The sequence below is a fragment of the Rhincodon typus genome, chromosome 7 (genome assembly GCF_021869965.1).
Source record: "Rhincodon typus isolate 14 chromosome 7, sRhiTyp1.1, whole genome shotgun sequence".
In the NCBI taxonomy this organism is placed as follows: domain Eukaryota; kingdom Metazoa; phylum Chordata; class Chondrichthyes; order Orectolobiformes; family Rhincodontidae; genus Rhincodon; species Rhincodon typus.
Window position 1 is genome coordinate 18245322 of NC_063338.1, and position 14713 is coordinate 18260034.

The 14713-nt window shown below is 45.5% G+C and overlaps 1 protein-coding gene across 2 annotated transcripts in view; it reads left to right on the plus strand.

Annotated features, from left to right (window-relative positions):
- Positions 1-6985, plus strand: part of LOC109912133 (twist-related protein 2-like) — a 10684-nt gene extending 3699 nt beyond the window's left edge. The window contains exons 2-3 of one of the 2 annotated variants that reach the window (XM_048599034.1): positions 4628-5213; positions 6415-6985. In XM_048599034.1, coding sequence (XP_048454991.1) covers positions 4702-5202 — 501 coding nt within the window. In that variant the 5' untranslated portion in view covers positions 4628-4701 and the 3' untranslated portion in view covers positions 5203-5213; positions 6415-6985. Of the gene's footprint in view, positions 1-4328; positions 5214-6414 lie in introns of those variants that run through there. The other variant, XM_020511517.2, reaches the window with a different exon arrangement.
- The last annotated feature ends 7728 nt before the right edge of the window (positions 6986-14713 follow it).

The following is a 14713-nucleotide window of genomic DNA, read 5'->3' on the forward strand; positions in this document are numbered from 1 at the left end:
TGAAGGTGCTGTATTTGCATATTAATTATTTTAAGTGCCCACAAGGCCTTGCTGGCTTGCGAGGGTTGTCAGTACGGGTGCAATGAAGCGTCACAGCCATTCTTTGTGACCCAAGGAAGGTCTGCATCAGCTGCACTTGGGTTTAACTTTGCCGGGAGAATTAGGGACCAGACCACGGAAGTCTAGACAGAAGATATAAAACTCAAAGACTGTGTGACCGTGCAGAGGGGCGGTATTTGCAGGTGCGTTAAAAAAGAGATTTTAAAGGCAGATTTATAGCTTTCGATTTTTAAATCTTCCGTGGCCGCAATCATCATTTTGAGTAATATTTTGTCAATAATTATTTATTCTTACAAAATCCGTTAGATGCTCACAATAAAATTATACCGCTCTCTATGCGTTATAAAATATAAAAATGAAGACACCCGCGTGTTTTATAGCGGACATCTGCCAGGCGGACAAGGAAAATACGGCGCTTATGCCAGGACTGAGGAGCAGGGTGAATAAAACATGAAGATTTTCTGTGCTATAGGACACACCAGTGAAACTAGCGATTGGGTCTTACGCTGTGGAATTGTTCGCTGCAAAAGCATGTGTTTAACGGGAATCCATCCCAATACCTAGTATTGCGCTCTCTCTCCCCCTCGCTAGATTATTGCAAACGCTACTCACCTCTCCTGCGTGCTCTCCTTTGCATTGACGAGGCGGGTCTCTTACAATGCTCGGCAGTTCATTAATTCTTGTTTCTTTTTGTTACCACCTCCCACCCACCCCAACACACACACACGCACACACACACACATACACACTTGCAAACCGGATGATTATAATTCCAAGGAATCTTTAATTCAAAATTAAAGTATGGCATAAAATTGCTCTAAATATTCGGGGCGAGTTGCTGAGACTCGCAGCAAGTCCTCTACACCTTTACAAACTTATGCAAAACCAAGGGATAGAATAACTCATAAAGGTGGGTCCTTCGCACAATTCCCCAGCGTTCGACGATTCAATTCTCTTCGCAACCCAGGAAGTATTTCCATACTTCCCAGAGTTGTGGCTCCGGCCCTTGGAGGGAGCAGAAGTGATTTCAGTGCACCAAGTGTTTGAGCAAAGATGTTCTGGCGTTCGCTGTGTTACTCCTGCATGGAGTGTTTGTTGACTGCATCGAAATGTTAAAAGGTTTGGCATGAGATGCAGTAAAAGGCCGCGACACGTGTAACGGATATTACTTTGCCGCTTGTAAACAGTAATACCGCCTGTCATTTCGAGAGGCGAAAATGCAGGTTGCCATAGGAACAGCACGCCGGAGTTGTAGAAAGTTTGCAGTAACATTGGGAACGCTCAGACCAACACAAATAGCTGGAAACAAAACAAAAAAAAAGTTGAAAAGACGTGAAAGAATCGCCACGGTGTGAACTCAGGGCAATAGTCCGTCCGCACACATACCCACACCAGTGGCAAGAGACAGCGGTGAGTGACAAGATTTCGCAACCATTCGGTACTTTTACAGTTTACCGTAAGCTTAGGGGCTCTGCTGCCCACGCACACCACAGGAATTAGAAAGACAAACAACAATGTTTAACAGGATAAAGATCACCTTTTCTCGCATGTTGATCCGAATCATTGTCTCTGACGGTCTCGAGAAGCGGTTGGAGTCCCAAATCTATCAATTCAACCGAAAATTATATTTTACAATTTAAGTTCAAAACTGTGTTCTGTTTGATATCACTGGGGCTCGAACTGAGAATTAAATGGCCGGTTAATAACTGCGAGGCTGAACGGTGGCTTATCAATGTCAACTCACTGGTTTCTGAAGGAAATAGCAACAACCAATCTTAACCAAAGCAGAAATATGAAAATATTTTCGTTTTGGTCCTTTGTCGTGTCAGTAATTTTCTGCCCTTAGGCTGTGAATACGAGGCAGGGAGAATCTCTCTCAGCTTGTCTGGGACAAGCAATGCTCCGCTTCTTAATCAACTCTACTCCTGTGTTCAGAAAAAGCTTGTCACAAAGAAGCGTGAATCAAACTAAAAAGGCCGGACTTCGACGTGGAATTCTTTTGAGAGACAACATCCCAGCCTCTCTTAAAATTCATTCCAGAAATAACTCCTTCAACCCAATGTGCGCTTTTAAAAAAAAATGTTTGCGGGCTGTGCTTATTGAAACAAACAAAGAAATAATCGCACTCAGAGTTATCTCGTTTGCAGAGTCTATTTAAGATAACCAGGGATCACTTGATGCTGCAATTGTGTTAGTCCCATAGATTTTACCAGTTACTTGAACCTTGCTAACGCGGACAGATCACGCTGAAGACTCTGGGAGAAGTTAGATATGAAGGCCATCTACAGATCCTGATTCTGTCATTTATATTTCTAACCTGATGGATGCGAATAGGATTGAGTCGTCATCATGGGAAGGACTGAGAAAATTTGACATTGGTGTCAAACCTGCAAGGTGTCAAAAGAAGTGACCAGTAAACACGTAAACAGAACGCCAGGCAAATCGCAAACACCACGCAGCTTCAAGGCTGTGTCCCACCCATTGCAGCCAACACGCTAGCTGAGGAAGTTTCGTTCTATCTTTCAGATTCTGCCAATATATGTTCAGACAGTCCCCGAGCTGTTGTTGATGGTGATGACCAGCGGTCCTGTTCACCCAGCGGTCCATGTGTGGGAAAATGTTGAATTGAGTTCCTAAGTGGGGAGAGCGTCACAAGTAGAATCCCTACAGTGTGGAAACAGGCCATTCGGTTCACTGAGTCCACACTGACCCACCAAAGAGCACTCCACCCAGACCTACGCCGCTATCCTATCTCTGTAACCCTGCGTTTCCCATGGCTAACACACCTAGCCTGCACATCCCTGGCTACTATGGGTAATTTAGCATGGTCAGTTCACCTAACTTACACATCTTTGGACACAGGGAGAATGTGCAAATTCCACACAATCTAAGGTTAGAATCGAACCCGCCGGGCCCCTAGCTGCGGTGCGGCAGCAGTCCTAACCACTGAGCCACCAAGAACCAAGAAAAGGGGATGAGGACCAGGTGGAGAATAGCCCCTCACTCCCTGAAGAAGATTGTACAAAACGCACAGAGCTTAACGGTTATCAATTTCGTGTTACTTCACCCTAGAATGGAATGGAAGACAAATTAAATCTCCAAGACGAAGTAGGCTGGACTGAACTGAGTCCGAGAATGTCACGAATACACTCGAAAAAAAATGCACCCAGGTTTAATAAATTATCAAGCAAGGGGTGTTTTGAGTGTGATTGGCGGACGTGAGAACCTCACTAAATGGATTGATTCGATGCGGCCCTTTCTAACCTGAGATTGCAGCATTCATCTTGTTAAAAGCCGGATTGTCTTGTGTGTTTCAATGTATATGTGTGTGTATTTGTGTTTGTGTGTTTGATTGTGTGTTTAAATGTGTGTATTTGTGTTTGTGTGTTTGAGTGTGTAGGTGTTTGAGTGTGTGTATTTGTGTTTGTGTGTTTGAATGTGTGCATATTTGAGAGTGTGTATTTATGATTGTGTGTTTGAATTTGAGTGTGTTTGGCGGTACTTGAATGTGTGCTTATATTTGTGTTAGCGCGTGTATATGAGTTTGTGCATGTATTTGAGTGTGTGTTTGAGTGCATATGCATGTTTGAGTTTGTGTGTTTCAGTGTATGTGTGTTTGTATGTGTTTTTGTGTGTTTTGGAGTAAGTGCATTTTAGTGTGCGTGTTTGAATGTATGTAAGTGTTTGAATTTGTGTGAGTATGTGTGTTTGACTGTATGTGCGTGTTTGAGGATGTGGTTTGAGCGTTTGTGAGTTTTTGAGTTTGTTTCTGTGTTTGCGTGTGTGTTTGTGTGACTGTGTGTGTTTGAGCGTGTTTGTGTTTGTGTGTGTTTGAGTGTGTGCATGTTTAAATGTGTATTTGTGTGTGTTTGAATGTGTGTTTAAGTGTGTGTTTGAGTGCGTGCGTTGGGGAGGGTGGAGATAATAAATTCCTCTTTCCACCGTTGGTGCTAAACTGAGTGGATGAACTTCCCTCTCAACATTTGGTAAAACCTGACAGTGTTTCATGTCCCGGGCGAAAGTTGTCCCTGACACTGGCCGAAATGTGGGAAGTAGAGACGCTCCTCGCGGCTGGGATGTGAGTGTTTTCCGGAGAGGCTGCTTTCAGGAATGTTCTTCCCAGCTCCGATTTTGCTGGAGACAGTGAGCACACACCACCAGCCCCCCCCACCCCGCAACTCCCGCATCACCCCCCACCCCCATATTTTCACCTCCCCCAACCCTTAGGGCTCCTCCTACTCTCCCTCTCGGCCAATCAGGAATCCCTGCCACCTCCGCATTCGTAACAACTTTCCAGCCACTCTTATTCCCCCCAAAAAAACCGACCAGTCAAAAAAAAAAGTTGGGAAAATTTCGGTGAAGTTCCTGACTCGGCCAAACTCAGTCTCCATTTTCGGCGATCGGGTGTTTCAAATCCTGAATTGGCAACAAGTCTGTCTTTGGAAAGAGGGAGAAAAGAAACAGATTTGGAGCGGGTGAAGCGGTTACCTCTGTTTATTTTCTTTCTTGTCTTCTTACCCCCTCTCCCTTCCTCCCTCCCTCCCGTCCACCCATCCCGACCACCCAGTTGACCCCTCCACCGCCCCCCCACCTCCTCCAAGCTCCCCCTCCCCTCCTCCCCTCTCCCCCAGACTGTGTGGCATGCCTTTAGACATCATGCAAGCCAGCCCTCGCAGTCTGCCTGTCTCTCCCGCAGACAGTCTGGTCAGCAGCGAGGAGGAGGCGGACAGGCAGCAGAAGCGATACGACAGCAAGAGGAGGTACAGCAAGAAGAGCAGCGAGGACGGCAGCCCGAACCCCGGCAAGAGGAATAAAAAGTCGAGCCCGAGCTCGCAGTCTTACGAAGAACTGCAGAGCCAGAGGATCCTGGCGAACGTGAGGGAGCGCCAGAGAACGCAATCGCTCAACGAGGCGTTTTCCTCCCTGAGGAAAATCATCCCCACCCTCCCCTCGGATAAACTCAGCAAGATCCAGACCCTCAAACTGGCCGCCAGGTACATCGACTTCCTCTGTCAGGTCCTGCAGAGCGACGAGATGGACCAGAAAATGACGAGCTGCAGCTATGTGGCCCACGAGAGACTGAGCTACGCTTTCTCCGTGTGGAGAATGGAGGGAGCCTGGTCCATGTCCGCTACCCATTAGCGTCCAAAACGGTATGTGCTTCTTTCTGCAGCCTTGCCACCAGCTTACCGTGCGAAGCTGTCAAACTAGTGCTCTATGTGTGTGTGTGTGTGTGTGTGTGTATCTGTGTGTCTCTGTATCTGTGTCTCCATCTGCCTGTATCTGTGTCTGTATCTGTGTGTGTCTGTATCTGTGTGTGTCTGTACCTGTGCCTATTTGTATCTGTGTGTGTTTGTATCTGTGTGACTATATCTGCCTCCCTGTGTGTGTGTGTGTGTGTATGTGTTTTGTATCTGAGAGTGAGCGGGCTAAAAGTCTAATGGAACCCAGCTCTCTGCCTGTATGTGAAAGCGTCCTGGGTCTATATGGGGTGTCCCCATTCACAGAGCGAGTTTAATCCTCGCATTGACTCCACCAACATTTCCTGTTTTTTTCTGTCTTTAAACTTGGAACGTCGAACAGCTGCTCCGTTTTTGCAAAGTCCATCGCAAATGACACATTCAAATATTATTTCCGACTGCAGTGTCTGTCTTGGGCAGGAAGTAGGGATTACTTCTGTTCACAATGTTTATAAGGCTGAGGTTTAAAGATATATGAGCCCATTAAGACCGGGGCAAATGGCCTTTCACCGAGGGGACGTGGAAATTGTGTGAAGGTTAGAATGGAACACACGATCTGAGATTCGCTCTGATTTGGATAACAATCATGTAGCTCAGCGATGGGCTAAACCCAAACAATTTTGCAGCTATTTTCTGAATTAGGATATTTCTAATAATTAGATGGAGGAGAAGTGAAGGTGAAATAGAAGTAACGGGAGGGCAGCATTAGTTAACGGTTATGTTGCTTTTAGGTAGCAATGTAACAAATTATAAACTACTTTTATAAACAACTATTTTCAAAAACTTTTTTCTTTATGATTTAATTTTTACTTGAATATATATCCCAGATGAAATTGGAATGATATGACACTTCCATCATCCTGGCAATTGGAAGCAGCATGCTCCTGTCCGTCTGTTACTCTGTAAATCTACCTGTCGAGGGAGTTGAGTTAAAGCAGCCCGCTGGAGTGTCATGCTGTCATGCTCCCAGTGTCATTTCCCCCAGTCAGACCCCCTCACTCAGATTGCAGCGAGGTGCTGGCACATTGATGAGCCTCTTGTATTTTCTGCTTCACTTTGTTGAAGGGTGGGGATCAGTGGTTAAAGTCATATTTTCTCCTTCGTGTGTTGACAGGCGTTTAAGGTCGTTGGAGCCCTCGATGGGGCTGGAGTTCAGTGAGAATCCTTCCCTTCCCTTCCTACAGACGGCCCAGGAAGAAATCTCATCCACCTCTCAACCGATACTCCCTGTGAACTCTGAGAAAAGAGTCCTTCCAGACTGCACAGTGACTTGAAAGGTTTCGGCAACAAGAAGCAAGAAAGTGTTGCTTTTTCGGCACACAAAACAAAAATAAAACACAGACGTGAAACTTCGCCCGGCAGAGCGGGATGTGTGTGCGGTCAATCTCACTGTGAAGTGACAATGTCTGCATTCAGGACGGTCGCTCGGAATGGACGTATTGGGATCTTTCCACACATTTATGCTTTAGAATTTTAAAAATAGTCGTTTTCTGAGGTTAATCATCGCGACAAATTGGGCCCAGACAGATCGAGAAAAGCAAAAAAAAGAGAGAATAAAATATCGGCACTCTGGCCACTGCATGCTCGCCCTCAGTAACCCTGGAATAAGCAAAGCTTCACATTGTTAGCCTTTCTCTATCGCGTGTAAATCTTGCTAGTTTATTTATTAAAGTTTTGCCATCGAATGAGTGTGCGGGGTAATTATATGTTACTTCCTTTAAGAGTTCTGGCGATTCAGAACTGGTCCTATTTAATCCTCAGTGGGTGAGAGGGAGGTGGTGGTAAAATGGGGCTTGCATGATTTTCAAGAAAGGAAGTTATCCCTCGGTAAACGAATCATAGCAATTCAACCCGCCTCATATATATATAATATAATATATATTTTATATAACCGTTTCGTTTTCCTGATTAAATAGAAGATCATTCTGACACAAACAAACCTTCAAACTGGCAAAAGGAACATGATTCGAATTGATTCAGAGAGATCAGACACTGTGTATCTCTGGATTTCTTGTGTATTCACAGACCAGGGATCGTCAGATTTCCGTCATCTGCCTGTCCCTATATGTATGTTGAGGACCTGTGTAGCATCATTAGATAATCAACAAACCAACCCGGGCCCCTGGGGGAGGGGGAGGTGGTTGGTGGTGGTCAGTGCCGGTTAACGAGGAAAACAGAAAGCAGGCAACCATCTGGAGACTCTTCACCTTGTCCCGAAGTGTCAGTCTTCAGTGCCGAATGACCTCAATTAGCTGTCTGTATCTGGGACGTCGATGCGCCAAATAGCTCATCGTTTAGGAATTGGTGAAATAGTAATGCGATGGGAGAATACAGTTTGCTCAGGCTGATTTATTGTAACATTTAACAAAAAGGCTGGGAGCTCAGAACCGATTCCTATCCTGTAACACGAACTCAGTGTATCCAAATCTCAAGCACACAGAAAACCGTTTTATCTACATCTCTGATATGTGGCCGGCGAGGTTCTCGCTGCCATAAGATCGTCTACTTACTTTCTAAAGTCCGGATGTTTGAAACTGGGATGTGAACGCGCCTTGGAGTGGGGCTTGTGGAATTCTCTGTGCCGAGTGTTGAGAGCGAGAAAGAGAGAGAGAGAGTAGAAACTGTAAAGCCACACGTGTATACGCGATAGGGAACTTACATTATTGTAAACTTTTGTAATAAAATGTCATGATAACGAGACATACATCCGCAGTAAAACGAAAACGGCAATGTAGGCGCCTGGTGAAACAAAGCGGCCTTTAAGATCATTAGTGAATCCATTGCAGGCCTCTGGGCTGTAACAGATTGGCAGCCAAGTTACTACATTCGACAAAACACTGTGGATGTAGACAGGGGAGCTGGCCAAAGGTGAACTTTTAACATCTGTAAGAGTCGTCAATGGGTGTGCCGGGGGTTGAGATTTACTCCAGGTAGACCCAAATTAACCATTTAGTGACAACCCGAGTGACCATTGTTTCTGTGTGAGGGAATGAAAATAAAGCAGCCAAGTCGATTTGAAATACAGGCGGGGACTGATTCCGGATGTTTAAGAGTTCTGATCTCTCTGCACCTCCCCACACGCTGTTAAACCGATCAACACCGCCTTGACTGGGGAGCCTTTAAGCTTCTTCAGTTGCAATCCAATATCCCACATTTCATGTCGCTAGCGGACGGTCCCAGCGGCGATTAACTCCCCACCACAGCCCAGTCACTTTTGTAACAAGCCTTGTAACTGAATCCTGTTATTCTCTGCTTCCTGCTGTGCCCTGGTTTGCCAGCTAGTTACCTTTGCCTTCATTAGCACTCTGGGGAGGCGGCTGGTCATTATTACAGGACCTCTCTGGTTACAGGGTCTCACATGGGGAGTCTTCCCGACATTCTTTCAATCGTCTCCGTCACCTCCCACCCACCGTTTTATTACCTCATCCCAAAGCTTGACCCGCAGCCTGAATGCGAGCGGTATCGCCTAGCCCCTTTTTGCTGCTCTACCCGATAAAAATGCCACTATTATAAATGACCGCAGAATCCAATCAAAACCTCCTTGTTGCTATCAATAGCCCAAATCTCTTCCCCCACTGCCTGCAACCCTCCCGTTTCTTGACTGATGGGCAGAGGACCATCCTGGGGGTGGACGAAGGGAGGGGGGTGTCTCTGTGCATACGGTGCAATCATGGATGTCAAAATGGAAGCCTCAGGGTTTGACCAATCAAAGCGTGTGAAATGTAACGTGCCTTCCGCTTATCCGCTTCAGCTCCTGTTTTTTTTCTCTCTCTCTTACCAGACTCTTCGACAACCAGTCAGTTTGCTGAAGAGTTTCACTCTAGACCTGACCACCCCCCCAAACAAAAGGAAATCTGTGCATTTTGACAATTTGGACTCTCCCCTTGTCTCCCTTATGTGTGTAACGGAACATTTCCACTTGCAATGGAAATACCCTGATATGGCGTTGGGTTGGTTCTCATCGATTTCCAGTTTAATGCATGGCTGAGTTTAAACAGTAACGTTGTTTGCAGTATCGCCCAGGGGGTAAACATATGGCTTTGCTGTCACCCTCAGCCACAATAGCTTAATTTCCCATCCAAGGGTAAAGATACCTGTTCTTCCAGCTGGGCTAGCTAGGACTTCCTGAGCCAGGCAATACCTTCCACATGTATATAAATATTCCCCAGTCCTGTCCCTGATTGCAGAGGATAAAGTTCATTGTCTCCTGGCCCGTCCTGCGCTTAGTGCTCACCGAGTATCCGACTCAATGCCTTTGATCTGTCCCCTCACCTTCAAAAAGAGATCCTCTGAGATCCGGGGCACCCCAGATTCTGCCCTACAGTTTGAAAGACGACTCCCACCCCCCGCGGAAAGCTGCCGGAATGAAACAATTTCTCCGGGGTGATTTAACACCACTGTCAATTTCAGGTCAGTTACCTCAGTTTAAAATCCAGCCGTGACTTTGAATTAAGAAGCGGAATGGACATCAGATGGGTCTAAATAAATCACATGCTAAGAAAAGCTATGCTTCCAAATTATGAAGACTTAGATCAAACGGCGATTTTTTTCCAATTCTAGCTCAGGTTGCTCCAAGGTCCTTCCTATAACGGTGGAAAAAATAATGCTGCAATTTCTGACCTCCCCCCTCCCCCTGATCCCCATCACCATCGCTACCAGATGGGTGCTGGGGAGGTTTCTGCTCGGCTCTGAGCCACATACCCACCCATAGCTAGCCATTTATCTTCTTTCGCCACCAGGCTAGCTGTGGGGACAGGGGGCCCAAGGCCAAACGTCGCGTTTTAAATTCGAAGCTGCGAATGTGCATCGTCAGCTGGGAGGCAAATGGCTCTCTGGAAAATAACAAAGCAAAAACTGTCTGTAAAAATGTGAAGCTGAATAGAAGCACAAAGATCTGCTAACCAGACCTAAACAAATCCCAGATCCGAGCACTATTTTTTTATTCATCCAACCCTGATCCTTACAGTAAGGGGATCAAGTCCAAAGAAATGTCTGTCTAAGCTGAGGGAGCGGCTTCATTTAGTGTGAGAGAGGTTTGAACCCAGTGAGAATGGACTCGATCCCAGTGTTGTTAATGACACCCAGACATTATCAGTTTTTGTGTTTACAATAACCATCGCGCCGTCTGATAAAGAGTAGGCCCTCAGATAACTGTCAAATGAAACCTCCTGCAACTCCCCACCTCGAAGTACATAGTCCTGCCGAGGGGTCTGCTCCCATTGTAGTTACTCGCTAGATCACGAATGACAGATCTCAGTGACTACTCCGCCGACGCAACCAAATAGTCGGCCAATTGAACAATTTGGCACTGTACTCATATCATCACCTTCAGTTTCACTCTCACCAAAACTATGCTCAATGTCGGAATAAATATACTGGAAAAATACTCAATGGGCATTAACGGGGACTGAATCTTCCTGAAGGCAGTTGTAATAGAGTTATCTCTGTTCCACATTGTAATCTGGCACCGTCATGTTACCCTCCGCCCCCCGCCCCAGCCCCTGATTTTCACAATTATCTAAGATGAGAACGTCATTTGAGATGACGGTCCACCGACAGAGAGCGAGAAACGCTGGGCCAGTGCTGCAAACACAACGAAACGACAGCGGCCCAGTTTGCAAAACCTGACAGCTAGTGAAAATGATGTTTTAAACATCATTTCGGTTCCTCATGTGTCGAGATCGCGGAGACTGTATCCATTCGTTGCTGCTTTGATCCCAAACTCGAACACGCGAGACCTCAGAATTAACTAATGCAGCCTTTTCATTGTAACTCCGAAATTCCATACTGAAACCCTGGGCCATGCTGTCTGCTCTCAGTCTGAAACCAAGGTGATCGCACGGCTCTAGATCTATCTGGTCAGGGATTCAGTGCGAAAGCGGGGGAGGGTTTTTTTTTGTCTGAATAATGGTGCAGCTTTCTTTGACAATTTAATGACCCGGAATGCTTTTAAATCGCCCCTTTTTTTTCTGACAGTTAAACAATAGCTTCGAGTTAGTGAAGCGCAGTGTTAACATTTAGATGCGAGGCTGCGTACAATGTTGCCGTGTACAGGTATATGCGCTGTTACGTCGCGGATCCACGTTCCAAGATTCATTTTGTCCCAGCAGCAACTCTCTCAGTTCGAGTTAGCACCGACTGATAATTCATGTGACAGCATCAGACGGTTTGATTAACCTGTTTTCAATAGCTGAAGGCAACGCTCGAAGTTCAATCAGTTGCGTCTTAATGAAGCGTGATAGACCACGGGCATTAGCTGTTTCCATTCTTAACACGGGAGCGGCGTTTATTCCAAATGTGGTCGTTCCCACCGATAGTCACACGTTAGAACGGAGGGATCCTAAACCGAGTTCCCTTCAAACGTGTAGAAACGCGGAGTGACTGACTTCAGGTCGACACGCCGCCCCTGCAGCTCAAGAAGCTAATGACCTCGCGGTCACCAGCCTAGCGGCAGGATAATGTATATGTAGAGTGCACAGAGACGGTACAGCAGGGTGAGCTGGGTGTAATACGCTGCGCCGGGACCCCGTATTCCTGCACCGAAAACCGAAAAGGGCAAAATGCAGCCGGTTTAAAAAAAAGGCACATAGAACATCGCACAGCACAGGCCCTTCGGCCCACGATGTTGTGCCGAACTTTTACCCTAAACCTAAGGTCTATCTAACCTCCACCGCTACCTTATACTATCTTCAAATGTTGGGAGCAGTTGTCTGGACATTTTAATTTTAGATCATGGATATCAGTCAGGCGTGGGCTGTCAGAGAATTTCGTTGGAGAATTTCGATGTAATTAGAAGTTAATGTTTCCTTGAAGATAAATTAATTATTACAGCCAGTTATTGCAAGCTCATATCCACCCCAGGAATTTAGATTTTTTCACTACCCACTCGAAATGATAAATATTTTGCTTATTTCACATCCAAGGAAGAGTAGACAGACAAAATGTTATCTTGATGGTGGCTCGGTGGGTTCAGGCCCTGAGTCCTTATGCTTTCCTGCAGGTTAAATCCCCCTGCCCTGTGCCGCGTGTAAACGAGCGAGCAAGGGCAGCTGTTTGAGTTGGGAGCCAGGCGTATTCCTAGCCGGCCCACAGTGCCTCGCCTCGCCTCGCTGTAAAGTGGGAGGGAGTCAGTTGGATTGCAGAGCGGCCGCTCACAGCTGCAGAGAGCTCCGCTCCGCGCCGCGCCGGCATTTCCCACTTTACACGCACTTCTCTTGCTTCCAGTCCAGCTGCGTTCCCATGTGATGTCGATCAGAAGCAGATTGATTACTCTGCAATGTTCCCCACTCCCCCGCAATCATTTCCAGGGAAACCAGGTCCAAAACCAATGCTCAGTTGTCCGTTTAGGGTTAAATTCTATTTTGGACGAGGATCCCAAACTGTAATCGGCCCCGATGGAGAGATAGGAACATTTTATCATCCGTTTTCCTGCCATAAACTTAGACATTCCATTGCCTCTAGAGCGTTGGAGCAGTAACATTGTAAAGCACGACTGTCTGATGCTTTTAGTCACATATACTTGATGGTGTGTAGAGATGCTGTATGTAATATAATCATTTTCAATGGTTTGATAGAGTGGTTGAGAGTATACACGGAACAAAAATGTATATGATCGACACATTATGTATCCATGTTAGAAATGCTACCGCCAGACTGAATCGGCAGCAGCGTTGGCGAGAGAGAGAGAGAGAGAGATATTGTTTCAGGTGAGTGAGCTGTTTTTCTCTCTCTGCGAGTGTTTCCAGCAGTTTCTGTGTTTGTTTCAAATATTCAGGGGTTAGTTCGTTTTAATGCACCATCCTGCCCAGTTCTTGTTACGTGTCGCCGTGCCTAACAGATATCCAGCGGACTATCCAGGGAACTTGGATGGAACAATTTATCACCAGCGAGCTTCAGTCAGACTTCACCAGAGTCAACTTCCTCACGGCAGGTGGCTCCGGTCACAACGAATGGTAACCGGGAACTTTTCAATTCCTTTTTAAGTGGCAGTGTTGGACACTGTAAGGGTGGTCCCCGCGTCACTAATTGTGACCGAGCATGCTTTTGCATCCCATTTAAGTTTTCACTTTGTTACAAATTTGTGGTGGGTGGGAGGTAGGTATAAACCGCTGCCCCTCTTTCTCACCCCCTCGATTGTCCACAACCACGATTTTAAATATTTTTTTTTACCTTGCAGCCGTCACATTTCAATTAAAATTTAGTTCCCTCCTTCAGAGTCAAGGAGCAATGTAAAATGCATTATTGAGTGAAAGAATGGGGAATTTAACCCCCAAAGGTAAATAATAAAACGTGGTATCAAACGCCCTCACAAACAGGTATAAAGTTTACAAAGGAGTGTCTGGCGCAAAAGTAAGATCAAGAATATGCAGTTTTAAAAGTCCTTAAGAGTATTTGGGGTGTTAGGTTAAACCTGATAATTTTTAAAAAATTTGTGACTTGTATCCTCAGCAGTAGCGAAATTTGTACAAATGTTTGAGTTCTTGGTGAATGGATGTTTCTCAAATTTGTTCGATCTTTGAGTACTTTTTTTGAGACTGGGAGAAACATGGAGATGAGAGAGTGAGGCTTTCAATTCTCCTGTTTCAAGTTCATAGTTCTTCTCCCTCTGACTGTATGCCCAAAACCTGTTGTCTGAAAAGTGGTTCAGTTGTGTATTACTGAGTCTGAAAAACAATGTGTCTGTAATATCATCATTTTCATTGCTTTATTTCCTCAAGATTAATAATTTGCAATATTCAACCTAATGTGTGAAATTTCCTCAAGGGTGTAAATCAAGCAACAGACACAAATCTGGTTTTAGGAATTTTCATGACGTGTTAATTTCAGTTCAGGCTGAAGTTTGTGTCTTGTTAGTGTCATTAACTGGCTCAACAAGTGGTCATGTGATCACTGCAGCCATCTTAAGTCAATGTTTTCCTTTTTTTACACAGTTTCAGTTGACAATCGGCCCCAGATATTAAAAGTCAGATGACAGAAGTTGAAAATTAATAATCAATTTTTACCATTCTTGCAGCATCTTTCATTTCAGCCAAGAACAGATTTTGCAAAACTAAACGTGCTCTATGTTGGGGACAGATAGTAGGAACTGCAGATGCTGGAGAATCTGAGATAACAAGGTGTAGAACTGGATGAACACAGCAGGCCAAGCAGCATCAGAGGAGCAGGAAGGCTGACGTTTCGGGCCTAGACCCTTCTGTTAATGCTAAAGGTAGTCTTCCTAATTGGGCAGGCAGTTTCCTAATTCCTAGGCAGGTTTGTTTTTGGAAGTGTACACGAGTTGGTTATCAATAATGGAATTTCTTCCGTTCACACGTGGAGCTAATTGCATTTTCAGGGAAAAAAAACTTTCACTGTTGGCCAGGCAGCATCAGAGGAGCAGGAAAGCTAACGTTTCGGGTCTGGATCCTTCTTCA